This window comes from Populus euphratica, unplaced genomic scaffold, assembly GCF_000495115.2.
Source record: "Populus euphratica unplaced genomic scaffold, PopEup_1.0 scaffold158.1, whole genome shotgun sequence".
Taxonomy (NCBI): Eukaryota; Viridiplantae; Streptophyta; class Magnoliopsida; order Malpighiales; family Salicaceae; genus Populus; species Populus euphratica.
The window spans coordinates 340,061-358,367 of record NW_011499913.1 but is presented as its reverse complement, the minus strand read 5'-3'; the positions used below and the strand labels follow the sequence as shown (position 1 = coordinate 358,367).

General features: G+C 29.8%; 2 protein-coding genes and 1 pseudogene across 2 annotated transcripts; 2 read left to right on the top strand and 1 right to left on the bottom strand.

Annotated features, from left to right (window-relative positions):
* Positions 1-965: 965 nt before the first annotated feature.
* Positions 966-1,684, bottom strand: LOC105134187 (uncharacterized). The gene is made up of 3 exons (XM_011038507.1): positions 1,277-1,684; positions 1,126-1,151; positions 966-1,089 (listed from the first exon to the last, which is right to left on the bottom strand). The coding sequence occupies exons 1-3, from the start codon at positions 1,661-1,663 to the stop codon at positions 1,080-1,082; spliced, it is 423 nt and encodes a 140-aa protein (XP_011036809.1). The 5' UTR covers positions 1,664-1,684; the 3' UTR covers positions 966-1,079.
* Positions 1,685-10,737: 9,053 nt separating this feature from the next.
* On the top strand, positions 10,738-13,994 carry LOC105134188 (cytochrome P450 76A1-like). Its single transcript, XM_011038508.1, has 2 exons — positions 10,738-11,652; positions 13,308-13,994. The coding sequence occupies exons 1-2, from the start codon at positions 10,738-10,740 to the stop codon at positions 13,941-13,943; spliced, it is 1,551 nt and encodes a 516-aa protein (XP_011036810.1). The 3' UTR covers positions 13,944-13,994.
* Positions 13,995-16,656: 2,662 nt separating this feature from the next.
* LOC105134308 (sucrose nonfermenting 4-like protein) lies at positions 16,657-18,057 on the top strand (annotated as a pseudogene).
* Positions 18,058-18,307: the final 250 nt, after the last annotated feature.

Below are 18,307 nucleotides of genomic sequence, written 5' to 3'. Positions count from 1 at the left end.
TAAAATAATATTATTTTAAAAAATTAAATTAAATTTTGATAAGTTGGCTTGTATAGTCGAGTAAGTTTTAATTGAGTTAACTTTCAATGTAAAACTTGATTAAGATCAAATTCTTTATTAAGCTATGCATAAATTTATTAAAATTAGTTTTATTTAAAATTTGAGTTATAAGTTGAGTGGGTTAAATCAAGTCAATTTAAAATAAAATTATTTTAAAATTTAAAAAAATAAAATAAGTTTTATTTAAAAAAATAATTTTAATCAAGTTATGAAGTGACACAACCAAATCAATCAAGTTTTAATTAAATTAATTTTAAACTCGTTCTTAATTGAGTTTTGAATCAATAATTTAACAAGAAAACTTATTAAATCATAAAAGATTGAATAACATTGGTTATTCAATGCCAAAGCATGTGGATGATAATGAGTTTATTTTATAAAATTGTATGACGAACACCTATTTATTTGTTGAGAAATTTAAGCTAAATTGAATAGGGAAGATTAAGAGGCAAATAAAAAAAAATGCTTTCTATGCAATCCTTATATGAAATGTAAAGGAAATTTGATTTAGTTCAGAGAGGAAAAAATACCATAAAAAATCAATACTAGTGCAAGAATCTTGGAAGTCATCTTATTAATACATGTATGGTGATATTTTTAAAAAGTATTTTTTAATTAAAAATATATTAAAATGATATTTTTTAAAAAAATATTTTTAATATTAATATATCAAAATTATTAAAAAAATATCAATTTAATATTTTTCAGATAAAAAATAATTTAAAAAACATGAACAAACAAAATACCAAATAGAAACTTATTATTGAACTAATAAACTCCTCCATAAATTAAAAAATATTTTTAAAAATATCAATTTAATATTTTTTCAGATTAAAAAACAATTTTAAAAATAGAAACAAACAAAATACCAAATAGAAACTTTTTATTCAACTAATAAGCTCCTCCATAAATTTATTTGCCTTCAACACTTATTCTCGAAAAAGAATAGAAAGGACACCAAAGCACGAGGCTCCAGCTCTTCGCTCCTTGCCATCCCCAGCATTTTCAGCCCTGCCTCGCTACACACCATCCTCATTGTGCGCGCAAGCTGGCCCGGACACCCAACCCTCATTGTCAATGTCAATAGGAACCTATTTTCACAATAGAAACCTATTTTCAGGAAAAATAAAAAATAATTATAAGCTAATTCATTCCCCCCCATAAAAATGATAAATATTATTAAATTCATCAATAAAAAAATTTACTGATTTGTTACCTTTTCAATCAGTAAAGCTAAGATCCCATTTGGACCTAGATCGGCATGGTAAAGCGACCAACAAGCAATTTTGTCACCAACCTTGAAGTCACTCTTCACAAGAACTTCAGCCCAAGCAATCTTTTCCAGTCGAAAATCCTTGATTGCCCTATCATAGTAAATTGCCACCCAGATCTTATTCCTTGGTGGTGTGTAGATCTCAATTTCTAGTCCTTTGATGCCAATTTCATCGAGCATTGGTTTTGGTAGGGTTGTTAAGAAGTTTTTTGAATCTCCAACAAGAACTAAACCTAGCATGTCATCTTGAGTCATGGTTCTTGTGAATAAATGTTCTAGCTCCCCACCATTTGGATAGTGTTGAATGTGGTTAGGTTGAGGAGTAGCCATGTTCTTGAATTAGGTTTTTTTTTTTTTGGTATATTACCCTCATGATTTGAAACTAAATATAAGCAAAATGAATGTTAAAATAGTTACGTTCGTGTCAAATTGCTAACATAATGCATGACTAACACATAAATTGTGAAGGCAGGACACATAAGTCATGACATATATATGAACAAACATGCTGAGAATATTTATAGTTTTTAATTTTTTATTTTATAAATAATAAATAGAATATAAATATAATAAAAACATGATCTATGAATAGTATATTCAATCTTCATAGAACATTACTAAAAAGACATTTGTTTCTTCAAGATCACTAAAATTACAATAAAAAATTCCCTACTAGTAGTATATTTGACAATAAATAAAATATTTTTTATCTGAAATAAAAAAATATTTTTAAATTTTTAACAATATCTAGAAAATATTTTTTTATCTAAAATAAAAGAAAAAAAATTAAATTGTTAAGTTGTAATTTTAACTTGCGGGTCAACTGCTTTTATTTGAAAGCCCATCCCCGTTTAGGTTTTGGATCCTAAATTTTTGAATCGACCCGTCATGTCGCGCTAAGTTTAACAACCATGTTCTTAACTAATCGATGGTTTCAACTTCGCCGACATGTCAATTAAAGATTCAAGATTTAGTACTTGCGAGGCTATATATAATAATAATAAAAAAAAATGGTTGCACTTCCATGTTCTTGATTTGGTCCTATTTCAAAATCATTAAACATAATAATAAAAAAAAAAATATGCAACCAGTAGTTTTTTTCTTTTTCTTTTTTGACTCCCTGGATCTGCTGTCAAGGTACATGGGCTTATTTGAAGTGGAATAACCTGACCACACAAATGTAGTGATACAAAATGCATATGCTCTACCCAGGATAGAAAATGCAATTTTCTGAGTATGAAAATTCAGATTTTCTAATTCTATGAGTATTTATGAGTGTAATAACTTTTATTTTTTGATCTGTTTCACTTGAAAAAATATAAAATTTATATTTTTTTAATATTTTTTAATAGTTTTGATATGCTAGTATTAAAAATAAAAATATATAAAAAAATTATAAAAAGTATAATGCACCGCAATACAAAATACACATTAAAAACAATTAATATATTATTTGATGAATCTAAGCATTAAAACATGATTGATCATGATTTATCATTCATGGGTGATTTTTTTTATTTTATTTTAAAAATTACCTATAATTATTATCTTGTAAAAATTTCAAAAAAAAAAAAAGACTAAATCTGTCATAGTACTCGCATGAAATAGAATTGTATTAGTTGCCATGGCTGCATGTCGCTGCGGATATATGGCATGCTTGTATATTATTATAGGTTTATAAAAAAAATTATAATTTTTTTATAAAAATTATAACCAAAAAATCATATAGTATTTAAAAAAAAACTACAAACCTAAATTTCCAACCAGCTCAATATAAAAAAAAAATTCAACAAAAATAATTTAAAAAATCTATAAAAAATATGTAAAGAAACATCATAACAAGAAAAAATTATATGGAAAAATACTGTAGTAATTTAATTTTTTTTTAAAAAACTATAAAGCTAAATTATTAACCAATTCAATATGAAAAAAACTAAAATTGATAAAGACAATCCTGAAAAAAAAAAAAAACAAAGATAAGAGAAAAAAATCATATGGAAAACACTGTAGTAATCAACAGTGTTTTAAAGAAAAAACTATAAAACTAAATTTTTAACTAGCTAATATTAAAAAATAAAATAAATAAAATTATTCTAAAAAAACAATTTTGGGAAAAAAACATGTGGAAAAGACTAAAGCTAAATTTTTAATCAGCTCAATATTAAAAAAATAAATTCTCGCGCCACTTTGGGGTTGGGCATGAACGCATCCAGCCCCATTTAGGAATGGTCGTAGACGCCTTTAGGCCGAATTTCGAGTCAACCAAAAACAATTAAGTTTTTTTCTAAGATCCAAGTGCTAGGTGGCCCTCAAGTCTGGTTTGAGCAAGACAGTGCTACTTATGAGCCATGTGGTGCTCGGGTTTGTCCAAGTGCCACATGGCGTTTAGGTTGTCATAGCCAACCAGGTAGCTGAAGCGTTGGCTATTCATGTGTGGGCAATACCAGCACCAGGTGCTTGCTCCCCGTGCCCTGCACCCCCATTAAATTTATGCTGATCATTTTCTCCTCAACCATCTCTTCAATATTAAATAAACCCCAATAAAAAGACAACTTTATCCCTCGCTTACTATCTTTGCAACTCTTTATGTTAAGGATTGAGCTATCATTACATTGCTTCAATTCACAATATTTTGTGTTTATGTAAATAGTAACAACAGTATTGGGTAGTATTATACTGCTTCAATTTAGTTTATAATTGGTCTCGTTTTATCTTTTAATTGAGGTTATTATGGTCTCAAAAAAACATCTTGATACTGAGTTGATATTTAATTTCACAATTGTTTATTTTCATTATCATATAGTTAAATAAAACAATAATTTTGAAAAAAAAAATTATAATTCCAATGGTGTCCATAACTCGGTTCACAAATTTGACATGCTAGCTTGGGTTACCCGATTCACAAGTTTGCCCAATAATATAATATGTTTTTTTTTGTTTTGGTCTTTTAATTTTATTTTATTTTATCCTTCAATATTGAGTTGATTGAGAAATAAATTGCATGATTGATTTTTGTTTGCTTTCTACGAGGATAATTGTCTCAAATAAATATCTATTTTTAAGTTGGTATTCAATTTTATGAGCAATTATTTTTATAATATAATTAAATAAAAATAGTTTATAATTTTTACCGATTATTAATGTTGTATTTAAATTTATAAAATTGATCGATTTAAATCGAGTTAGATAAAGAGCTCAGTTAAATTTTTTTAAAATTAACCCAATTGATCATGACATTAAAAGGGATAATAACTTATCTCAAATTCAATAAATACTACATTACTAAACCTGATCCAAAACTTAATTTAATATATATAGAGGTGAAGCAAGAAAAAAAAAATCAAGGGGAGCTAAATTAAATAACGTTACAGGAGGGATTTTTTTTCTGAGACTTTGTTTCAAGGAAAAGGCTGGAGAAAATTTTCCTTACAGGGATTGGGGCTCCTACCAACCCCCCGTCTCCGCCACTACATATATATATGTATATGTATATATATGTATATGTATATATATATGTATATGTATATGTATATATATATGTATATCTATGTATGTATGGACACACATGCGAGAATATTTATAATTTTTAATTTTATACAATGTCTATATAAAATAATAAATAATAATATTTGGGTAATGAAAATCAAAATAAATACTTGAAACTATATATATATATATCTAAAATTTTCATTTTATAAATAATAAATAGAATATAAATATAATAAAAACAAGATCTATGAATAGTATATTACTAAAAAAACATTTGTTTCTTCAACAACTCAAGATCACTAAAATCACAACAAAAAATTCCCTACTGGTGGCTTATTTGACAATAAAGATGGCTTAGCCAGTTATAATTGTTTTCCTTATTTTTTAAAATATTAAATAACTATATTATTATTTTTGCTTTAAAGGAGTGTGCTTGCCTGGTGATTGATCACTGTACACGTGTTAAGTGGAGTTCCTGTATGGAATGATCTTTGGATGGTTTTGATACGAGTGAATAATTATACCATATTTAATTTGAAATTTCGCTATGCAATGATCCCTGGATTTATATGTATTGCATTTATCTCCCTAGAGTATTGATAATTAACGACTTTAACACTTTGTATGGAATTTGGCATTACTATAAACTGAGGACGTGGCAAAATAATCACCCTACGATTGGTATTAAACTACGATCACCACAGTATATATTTTCTCATGTTATTTTTTATTTATGTATTCAAGATATTGATGGTAAAGGTCAAGAAAAAATTATGAAGGCAATTAACGTTATCTACAATGATATTAAATTAGGTATATAATCTCATTATCAAGAAAAGTATGCGTATAATCCAATCAAAAGAGTTATAAATATATAATCTCATTATTATTATTATTATTTTCTCATGGTTTCTTGGATATCAATTGTAATATTTTAGTCGATTTATTTTCTTTTTCACTCTTTGATTTTAGAAGTTAGATTTTTTTTATTGTCACTATTTTTTTTATTTATGTGGGATGTCCGGGTCAGCTTACACACACCACGACTAATCCCTATGGCCCACTGAACATCCTGCAAGCCCAATAAGCAGGTAAGGCACTGCAGGGGTGACATACGTGCGCGATAAGACTCGAACCCAGGTGCAGAGGAAGGGGACAAGCCCCTCCCACCGCTGGGCTAGAACCACTATTATTGCCACTATTATTTATAAAAGGATTGCTTGATGGTACAGATGCCACATTAATTTTGAAAATTAATAAAAATTAATGGCTTGGCATTGTCAATTGAGTTTGTCAAAAACATGCATGCATGTATTACAAAACTACTAACACGAAAACTTTTAATCATAACTGTTAGATTTAGGGTGTGTTTGTTTTTACAATTAAATCTATTTTTTACTTAAAAATCATCAAACTAATGATTTTTAAGTGTTTTTGGATGGATTTGATACATATAAAAAAATATTATTTTAATGTTTTTTATTAAAAAAGACCTTTTCAAAAATATTTTGCACTGCATTACTAAATATACAATTAGATCATGTTTGTCTACTAAAAAATAATTTTATTTTGGAGAGTGATTTCCATGCAAAGTGAATTGTGGAAAAGTGAGTGTTTTTTTGGTAATGCAATGAAAAATGAGTTTAAAAATATTTTCTAGTACTTGGTTATATCATAAAAATGAACTGAAAAATAAAATTTTAATATTTTATTAAAAGAATATGAAACAAATCCAACAAATAAAAAAAGTTAAAGGACGATGAAATTTTAAAAATTCAATTTTATAAACTATTTCTAACAATAATAATTAAAAGAATGGAGACCAAATCTAGAAGATAAAAACATTGAAAAATAATAAAATTAAAAAATATATAAATTTCATAAATTATTTCAAATAGAATAAATAACAACAAAAAAAATAAGGATAAAATTTAATAGATAAAAAAATTTTAATTAAAAAAAATAATAAGAGAAAAACAAATAACAATAAAAAACACGAGAATCAAAATTGATATAAAAATAAAATTGAATCAAATTATAAGAAACAAAATTGAAAAAAATAATAAAAAATTATTAAAAATATAGTAATAAAAAAATTAAAAATTAATATAAAAAATATTTTTTGTTCAAAATAAAAATAAAAAATTTAAATTGCTAAGGTGTAATTTTAACTTGCAAGTCAATTCTTAATATTTTTTTTGTATTTTAAAAAAATTAATCTGACATGTAATGGAGCCCGAACGAATATACCAGTGTAAACAAAAAGGAAGAAAAGAAAATCTCATGAATCAAGCATATAATATTTAAGAACAATCACATTATTCTTGCTGAATTAGTCACAAATTTTGTAACAATTACGTACAAATCAAATATAATTGCACTTGATCACTTCATGCCATATCTTTGAGCATCCAGAGTCATGCATCAATCACGTCCGTTTATTATCCAAATTTAAGTTCACTGGGGGTATCAATCACAATCAAGTAGCCTTTCGTACAAACTTCGAATATTCGTACCTAACATAAATGTGCCTTAACTCCTTGCTAATCATGAACCCATTATCAGTAATTAGATCCATATAGGCCTCGAACTTTAGAAACCATTTGATCAATCATCAAACAACAATCGATTGTGGATATGTCAAAGGGGATTCTTCCTCGAATAAGCACAATTTTATACTGTTATAAATGAGATTATTGCTTAGAGCAAGAGTGCATTATTTATGTATATTAATTTCATTAAAGAAAAGATCATGTCCCCGTAAAAAAAAATAAAATTAAAAAGCAAGCTATAAAAATAAAAGAGATGTCAAGACAAATTAAATGATATGGTAAAATTATAATTATAACTACCGGAATCAATTATATATATTGCAAAAAGATAATAGAGTAGCTGATACGTGCAATGCATCAACAATTTTTTTTGTTTTTTTTTTTATTTATACAAAATCAAAAAATATTTTTACAAGCTAATACGTGCAATGCATTAACAACTTTTTTATTTTTTTTCTTATTTATACAAAATCAAAAAATATTTTTAAAACTAAATAAAAATGATATACAAATTATAATGAAATTACAATCAAGTCTCCAAAGTCATGATTAAGAAATTTAAATGATAAGGATAATATAATAATTTTATTGTTTTTTAAATATGAAAAATACAAATACGCTATTATTATGTTGAGGGGATTAGATTATTTTATTTAAGGGCTATATTAGTAATTATATTATGTATTGAAAAACATAACCCTTCCCAATCCTCAAAAAATATTTATATTATTTAAAAAACTAACCTACCCAAAAGCCAAAGAAAAATATAGTAATTATAGTATCGTAATGAATAGTAAATTACGTATCAGAGCACAGCAATACATCATCTGTCTAGGTCAGGTTCTACTTGAGGATTTGGTCGAGTTTTTTTAATCTTATCCTTCCATTCTGCTTATTCCATTTCCACTAGAGGGCTCGTCTTAATAAAGAACTCTCCTCCTTCACTATACGTGGTACTATTTCAATGAAATCTCCTGTCAGTTACAAGGGGGGAAATAAAAAATAGTCATCATGCAAATGAATACCCTAAACATTGGGATTATTATTATTTTTATAATCATCGTTTGATTTATTGAAAAGTACCCTAATCATTGGGATTATTATTATTATAATCATCGTTTGATTTATTGAAAAGGAGTTAGTTATTAGCCATTTAATTAATGACTAAACAACAGAAAATAAGAAAAACGAAAGACAAAAATCTCTATTTCCTTAATTACCTAAATTAATTATGGGATTTAATTAGACAAAGGAATCAATTTAGCTCCCTGCAAGTTGATTATGGGATTTAATTCAAAGGAATCAATTTAGCTCCCTGCAAGTTATGCACTAAATAGTAATGGGGTGAAAGCAACTCAACCTATAAACATAACCAAACTAAATTGATGTATTTAGAATCAAATTAGGGGGGACTAATTTAACCGATTCAGGTAACATATAAGATAATGTTGATGGATTTGGGACCGCAGGAGGGACAGGGGACCAAGCCAATGGGTCTGAGTTATTGTCTGTCTTAGCTGAGGTAGTGAGGTTTTGGAAGATTTCATCCATCAAAATCAAGATCAGATTCACCAGGCATGCATGCATGCATCACCATCTATAATTCTTATTATATACAAAGAATATCGCAGTAAATAGAAAAGAAACAATCACACAATACGATAATTTCATACAGTACGAATGTGCCTGTATCCACAAGCAAAGAGAGATTTCTTATTATAATCAAAACCAATAAGACTTTTGAAAAAAATCTCAAACCCTAATTCAAAATATATTTAGGCCAAGCCAGTCCTCACAGCACACTATGAATTTCTCATGCTTGCTGTCTTTTTAGCACACAAGAATGGGCATGATTATGCTTAGAAAAACCTAGGCCTAAATACATATATACTTGTAGACAATATGTTTTAGTTCTGATGGCACGAGGATTAGTAAAATACTAGTTCTATTAAAGATTTTTTTTCTGCACAAAAACAATAATACATTTATAAAGTTTTCATTGTTTAATGTGTACACATTTCAAGAGAAATCCATAAGAAATTTAATTATTAGAAGAAGACATAACTAATTAAATCCCGACCACCTCAAATACACAAACACACATTTGCTCCCTTTGAACCACCTAAGGATTTCCAAACTTCATAATAACTTTTTCCATCCTTTAAGAACATATTTACATGTACATTTTTAATTAATTTGATTGGATTTGGATGTATAAGAAATATTATTGTTTTTTCATTCAAAAAACTTAAAATTTAAAATGAAAATATCTTTTTAACATAATATTATAATTTTAATAATTAAATGATCATGAGTTCAATTTTTACCGTTCTATTCTTTTATACTTCAAATTAAATCAACTTATCATGAGTTCAATTTTTACCGTTTTATTCTTTTATACTTCAAATTAAATCAACATAGCTAATAATAAATTTATGCAAGTTTTAAATTAAAAGAATTCACATAAAAGACTGCATTAAAAAATAATAGAAAATCATCATCAAAGCTCTTAACTTCACTTGAGAGATTGTATTTACGCATTACTAGTTGCTTTCTTGAGTGTTAATTGGAGGATCCTTCTTTTTGCCACCTCTTGTGTAGTCTCTCCTTCTCTTCCTAATTATAAGTGGTCATGGCGTTTCAATGAAATCTCTAGTCAGTTAAAGTGTGTGAAAAATACAAAAGAGACAAAGCTTCTCATTTCTAACTTGAAAATGCAAAGAATGCCTCTAGAATTTGGAATTTAGTCAAAGGAATCAATGCAAATTATGCGTTGAGCATTTATGGGCTGGATTCAACTCAACCTATAAAACAAATCAAACTAAATTGATGTATTTGGATATCAAAAAAAAAATAAAATGATGCATTTGGAATCAAATTAGTAGTGAGGACTAAGTCAATCAGTTCATGCAACTTGAGTTAATAAATTCACGTAACATTTAGAAGATATGTTGATGTTTTTGGGACCGCAGGATGGGCCGGTAGGGGACCAAGCCGATGGATCTGAATTATTGTACACCAAAGCTGATGCAGTAAGACTTTGGAAGATTACACTATCAATCCAAACCAGATTCACCATGCGTCTAATCTGTAATTGTTAGGTATCGAAGATATATTTTTTTATTATATATAGTCGAAACTAATAAAAGTTTTGAATAATTCTGATCAAACCCAATCCTGCAATGATCATATGCAATTATTCAATAGTATATATTGGTTTAGATTCCTATCAAAAGAAGACGAATAAAATTTTTACTTGATCAATATACACTATTTAACCTGACATGCATGAAATTCTATATAAAATGGAGCCTACCTAGGGTACAAGAGAAACCAGCACTAGTTATACACACAAAGAAAGATATGGACTATGAAATTGCAGGTCTGGTTCTAGCAGTCTTGCTCTGGGTTTCATGGGCGGTGGTGACTGAACGTCGTTACCGTCGTTCAGAGGAGCAAGGGGAGCTACCACCAGGGCCTAGACCATTGCCAGTGGTTGGCAACATCTTCCAGTTGGGTTGGGCACCCCACGAATCTTTTGCTAAGTTGGCTCGTGTTCATGGTCCAATCATGACCATTTGGCTCGGGTCCATGTGTAACGTGGTCGTTTCCTCGAGCGAAGTGGCTCGTGAGATGTTCAAGAATCATGATGCGGTGTTGGCTGGAAGAAAAATATATGAGGCTATGAAAGGTGATTTTGGCAATGAAGGGTCTATAATCACAGCCCAATATGGACCGCATTGGCGCATGTTAAGGCGCTTATGCACCACCGAATTCTTTGTGACTAGCCGCCTTGATGCCATGCAGGGTGCACGAACTAGGTGCATCGATGGCATGCTGCAATACATAGAAGATGGTAGCGCCAACGGCACTAGCGCTATTGACCTAGGGAGATACATTTTCTTGATGGCTTTTAATCTTATTGGCAACCTCATGTTTTCTAAAGATTTATTGGACCCAAAATCGGAGAAGGGAGCTAAGTTTTTTCAGCATGCAGGTAAGGTCATGGAGTTGGCAGGTAAGCCTAACATGGCTGATTTTTTGCCAATTTTAAGATGGCTTGATCCACAAGGTATAAGGAGGAAGACACAGTTCCATGTTGCAAGAGCCTTTGAGATTGCAGGAGGGTTCATCGAAGAAAGGACAGAGAGCATGCAAAAGGAAAATAGTAGAGATGACAAGAGGAAAGATTATCTCGATGTCCTTTTGGAGTTTCGTGGTGATGGCGTGGAGGAGCCCTCTAGATTTTCTTCAACAACGATCAATGTTATTGTCTTTGTAAGTAGCATCTCTTTTCCTTTGGTTCTCTTTTCTGTCCTATCTTTGCATACATTTCTGTGTTTTTGTTCGGAGGCGGCGAAGCCTGTGTTGATATAATTGTCTCCCTAGTAGCATCTCGTTTGACAGCTTTGTTAAGCTCAGGGCTTTTTTTTTTTGTTAAAAAAATCAATCCAGATTGAATTAGTTGATTGGACATATTAATCTGTTACTCGGTTAGAATCTCATTGATTTTTTTCAAAATTATTGTTTTGATCTTTAAAAAGAATTTTATTAGATTTACTTAAAAATCAATCTCATGATCCGAGACTTACTCTGAATGAATGCAACTCCGAGTTAGCTCTAATTATAACTATCACTTGGACTATGGAAACTATAGCTCTACATACATGGTGGAACCAAAAAATTTGGATTGGAGTAGGCAGATAAGAAACTAAGTGATTATTGAGAGTGCAAACCATGTAAAATTAAGAGTATAATTAAAGATTTTCAAAATTTTAGACATAAGTTGTAAAATTTTGTAAGGCTTGGGGCCACATGGCCCCCATACTTTAATGTAGTTCTGCCTGTCTGGAGACACATGAACTCGTTCAACTTTTGATCATGGTCGTAAATATATTTATGTTAGCAACAACCGGTGTGATCATTCTTAATTATTATATAGAGGAATAAAAATAAATAAATAAATAAAGCATGGAGGAAGAAATAGAAACATTGATGTAAAATATACTTCTTAGTTGTTAATCATGGTTGGAGTGGGATTGAGGCGTGAAATATTTAAAATTTACTTAAAAATCAATCTCAGTTGTTAATCATGGTTGAAGTGGGATTGAGGCGTGAAATATTTAAAATAAAGATATGTTAGTTTTATGTAAAATAATTTCTCTTTAGAAATATATATTTCATTTAGAAAACACTCTATTTTTTATTGTTTAGTTATGTTAAAAAAAATTATTGAATTTTTTTCAGTGCTTGCCTGTTTGGTATGGATGGAAAACATGCATTGAAAAGAAAACATGAATTAATTAATAACAGAGATCATAATTTAATATTGAAGCTAATCTCGTAAAATGTTTTTTTTTTATCTCTTATAAACCGTACTGAGTTGTTAATTTTCTATTATTTTAAGCGTATCTTTTTTGAATTATAAAGTATTTTCATTAATCACTTATTTTAAAAATAAATCAAACATAAAAAATGAAAAAAAATATTTTACAAAAACATATTTACGTAATAATAATAATAATACAAGGACGATGATGATTGAATTCACTCAACAATTATAAATACTTTTAAATATATTTATCAAACCCTATATGAATTAGTTGGTCAATTTAGAACCCAATTGATTTGGCTTCTAGTTTAAGCTGCATTTTAAAATAAAATTAATTTTGAGTTGATTCTTTTAACTTAATTTGATTTAAATTTTTTTTTTTTAAATAATGTTTTTTAATTGATTTCACTTAATTCATCTAATTCGTTTAATTCAAGTATAATATCTGTGCTTTTAATTAATGTTTAAAAACAAAAATTCATTATAATATTTATCTTGGAGCTAGGTTTTATCCAAACCATAGTAAAAAAATTAATAGGAGATAGTACACAAAGTTAAATCACTAACAGACTTAAATTATTGTTATGATTTTTTGTTATAGGAAATGTTTACAGCAGGGACTGATACAACAACAAGCACTATGGAATGGGCCATGGCTGAACTTCTGCGTAACCCTAAGGTGCTGAAGACAGTCCAATCTGAGTTGAGAAGCACCATTGGTCCTAGCAAGAAGCTTGAAGAAAAAGATATTGAGAATCTCCCATACCTAAAGGCAGTCATCAGGGAAACACTGAGACTTCACCCTCCTCTCCCTTTTTTAGTCCCGCACATGGCCATGAACCCTTGCAAGATGCTAGGTTATTACATCCCTAAAGAGACAACAATTTTAGTAAATGTGTGGGCCATTGGAAGGGATTCAAAGACTTGGGATGACCCTTTGGTTTTTAAGCCAGAAAGGTTCTTGGAACCAAACATGGTGGATTACAAAGGTTCTCATTTTGAGTTTATACCATTTGGTTCTGGACGTAGAATGTGCCCTGCCATGCCGCTTGCTTCTCGTGTTCTTCCTTTGGCTCTTGGATCGCTCTTGCTTTCATTTGATTGGATTTTGCCAGATGGCCTCAAGCCTGAGGACATAGACATGACCGAAAAAATGGGGATAACACTTAGAAAAAATGTTCCTTTGAAGGTCATACCAGCACCTTACAAGGGGTCATCAGATCATTATGGGTTCTGAGTAGACATGTGATATTCTAAAATTTCTACTAGCATAACAAAATGTAATTATAAAATGGGGTACAACAAATCAATCCTAGTATCCCCTTGATTTGAAACTTGATCCAAGTTATATTTCATTTTGGATTGAATTTTTTTTTTTAACCAAAACCATATCATTTTATTAAAACTAAAACAAAACATGTTTTGATAAAAAAAGAAAAAGAAGAAGATAGACTCCCAACTTAAATTTTAGGTCGAGCCAAACTCAAACTAGTTGTGGAAAAGGTTTTTTAATTAATCTGTAACGTGGTTTAACCTTTTTTCCAAACTAATTTTCATTTTAAAAAATATTAAATTAATGTTTTTAGGTGTTTTTTTAATGATTTTAATGTATTTATGTTGAAAATAAAATAAAATCTAAAAAAAATATCATTTTAATCTATTTTTAATTGAAAAACACTATGCACTGCATTAACAAACATACACTAAAAATGTCATAATTCATTTTTTGGTTATTCCTTTAAATTTACTTTTTTTTCCTTTTTGAAAAATTAAAAAATACATAATAGTAGCAAGGAGACTGGTGATGAGAAAAAAGTTGGTTGATGAAGGAATTTAAATATATATTAAAATCAAGTTGCAATTTTAGACGAAATCGAAAGCCTGACCGTACCCCATTATGCCAAAAGTTAAAAAGATAATACAGATCCAAGGTCAGATTAATTTATTATTGGATGAATCTATATAAGAATTAAGTCCAAGGACATAATTAGATTTTTAATAGGCTAATTTGATTTAATTATGAATTGAACTAAAAGTTTAATTATGCTCGAGAATTAATTTGGGTCCAATTAAAAGATTTAATTATGTGTAAGGACTTAATTATACTTTAAATGGATCAAATTAATTTTATTAGAGGTTTCATTGGAGAAAAATTAAGTTTGAGAGTCTAATTTGAGTTTAATTGAGAAAGTTGAAAATTTAAAAGTTTAAATTTAATTTTTACCATGTCAATTGAATTAAGGGTGAAATTGTGAGAAAATAAAAAGTTAGGGATCAATTAAAGGTTACATTGAAGAAATTCATAGTCAATGATCATTTTGCAAAAGATATCGAACTATATGAACTCAATTGATTGAAATTTAGGGTGACATTGAAGAAAATTAAAAGTTTAATGGTTACTTGAGCGCTAGTTTGCATAAATCCAAGACCAATAACTAAAATGAAAACAATGTTGAAATTCATGGCAAACATTGAATTTCAGCAAGGGTAAAATTACATAAAATTAAAAGTTTATGGTCAATTAGGGGTGTGCATTTAAAAGAAATTAAAAGCTCGAGGATCAAAATAAACTTTAGCCAAACATCTAAATTAAAACCCTAAAACTACCAAAACGACACTATTTTGAACAATAATAATAATAATAAAAAAATTATACGACGTGTTGTTTGGTTATTATTCGTTGTCTTCTTTCTCTTTAGGTTAAAAAGACTATTTAGAGAATTACTTTTTATTTAATGCTTTGTCTCTCCATCGAATTTAATGCTTCGTGCCTCCATCAAATTTGACAAAACATATATGAAAATGATGATTTGACCTTCGACCGTACCCCAATATGGTTTTTTCAGGTTGATTGACATCATGATAGCTGCGACGCTAACTTAAAGTGGCCAACCCGACTAGTCTTTTAGCAGTTATATTGACAGTTCATAATGGCCACTTTGAGTCAACAATGGAGATCCTTTCGGGTTGAATCAAGGGCCAAGATTTGGCACCAGTTAAGATAAAATGCCCCTCTTCTATCTCCTATAAATAAGAGAGGATTCCATGCATTGAGATCAAGAAATCTGAGACTAAAGTTGGAAAAAAATCAATTTTTTTTTTAATTTTTTTTATTAGCCTTTTTCACCTCTTTCTCTACCACTTTTTCAAGCACTACTACCTTAGTATCATCGTGACCAAAAGCAACCAAACCTTCTCCATCAACCCATCTACTCACTAATAACAATGATAATCACCACCACCAACTTCTTCATCTTCTTCCTCTCTATCACAATCTTCTTGCACCCCAGAAGCATTAACTTCTCCACCTCACCTTCTCTGACAGCCACACCTCTATACCAAAGTTCCCATCAATAGCAACACTACCTCCTCTCTACCAAATAACCTTCTCCTCCCTCCTTTGTTCTTCATTTTTTTCTACATGCAAATATGCTAAACGTGAATTATAATTAATTCACATTCTGCCATTTGTAAGCACAACTTAGTCACTAGGCTGAGCCAGTGACTAAGCTGTGCCAGTGACTAAGTTGTGCTGGGCTAGATCCATTCCGCCCTAGCCCAGATAGTTGAGTTGGGTGTCTGGGCTAGATCCATTCTGCCCTAGCCCAGATAGTTGAGTTGGGTGTAACTATCATAATTCAATTTTAAGTTTCTAAAAAAGTGATGATAAAAATATAACTTGGATTAATTAATCATGCAAAATTATTCAAAATGATAGGTGGATGGAACAACTAGGATCTTATTGAAGAAACTTTGGAAAATGATTTGAGAATGTGATCAAAACAACATAAATTGAAGGTTTGAGGACTGACAAGGATAAAATTATAAAATTTAAAAGTTAATTTGGTTGAAATTGGAAGAATTGACAAGTCTAGGAATTTAATTAAACTCTGAATTGGTTTAGTTAATGCAATCAAGAGTTTAATTGAAGAAATATCAAAATACAAGAGCAATTTATGTCAAAATTGCAAAAAATAAAATTCCAAGGATCAAAATGAATAGGCTTTGATATTATAAAAGGGTTAATTGACTTTATCAGAGGTAATTTTGAAAAAATAAAAAAGATTGAAAAGTCAATTAAGGATTGAATTGAAGAAATTTAAAACTAATGACTATTTTGAAAATAACGTAGAAATCCAAGGGTGCAATTGCATAGATCAAGGGGCGAAATTAAAAAATGAATTTTAAAAGACAAGGGCTTGAATGTAGACATCAAAACTTCAGGGGGCAAATTGAATAATGACCCTTTTCGGCCTAAAACGGCGTTGTTCCAAAAATTGTTCATTCTCTTCTTCCTCTCGAGCAGGGGAAATCGTTCGAAGAACCCATCCAGATGGTCCATGTTAGACCCAATCGTCCCACCAAATCCAAGCCAAATCTTACACCAGATTGTCTACCACAGATCTCATAAGTTGGTTCAGTGTTTCTCCCCCTCACAACTCTCCTCTGACGTGAAGATCACTCAGGTCCAACAGTCTAGCAATGGCAGGACTTTTGGTGTTTTCATTCCACCAAACAACAAGCGAACCTAAAGCAGTAGTTATCCACCACTCATTTAAAATGCAGGCAGGGCCATATGATTCAATGAAACATATTTCTTTGAAAATCTTGCAAAGCAGCGTGTCAACAGTTCCCATTATTCATTTTGCTTCTCAGGATGGCTTATTTCCGCAGCTACTATATCTTGCTTCCCTGTCTGGAATACTAAAATGTAAACCTTCTTGGTTTGATGCTTGAGGATGTATGACTTGTTGCTAACACATGGACCTAAATGTAAGGTATATGCAGGTATTTCAGACATTCTGCTGGCTCCTTCCCCATACTTCAACAACCAATTTGTTCAATTCCTTTGGGTAAAAGGGTTCCAAAACTTGGGGAACCAAACAGACGGCCATTCGCAATGTTGAGACCGAATGCTTCTCTTGGTGCTGCTCTGTCTTTGTTGGCTCAAGGTAATTCACTCGTCAAAAGATTACCACAAGCTACAACTTTCCTCTTCTATCTGTTTCTGAGTGTGCATATTGCTGATTGATCTTCTTTAACCTCTCCTAACCTTGTGCTATAATACCTTTCTGATACAGCCAATGTCAGTTCAATACCATTTGTAAACGATAATGATTCACTGCTGGATGTTTCCTTGACTGTGATATCACTGCTCTGCGAAAGATAAAGCCTATGCACAAATTCATCTCGATGAAATAAGTATTCATCAGGAAATTAGTTTTTATTACTTTGAGCTCTATTTACATGCAATTGTATGCACATTCTTGCAATGGTCTGAACCAATTTGCAAGCGTGTAGAAGGGGTTATCTCGCTGAGTGATGTCTTCAGGTTCCTGCTGGGGATATAGCTTAGATGTTAAGCAATTTGCATGCTGTGGTGACATTGGAGAGGACCAGTCTTTAGTCATAGTTCTCTTAGGTTGGAAGGGCCCCATGATTCTGAACCCCACACCTTTTGTTTTTTAGGATAGGAAATTCAAAGAGCTAAAAAGAATTTGTAAATTGTGACTTTCATTTTTAAAAATTTCATTTTTTCCTTTTTTTTATTTCATTTATATATATATATTTCAATATCAAAAATAATTTTTAAAAATTAAA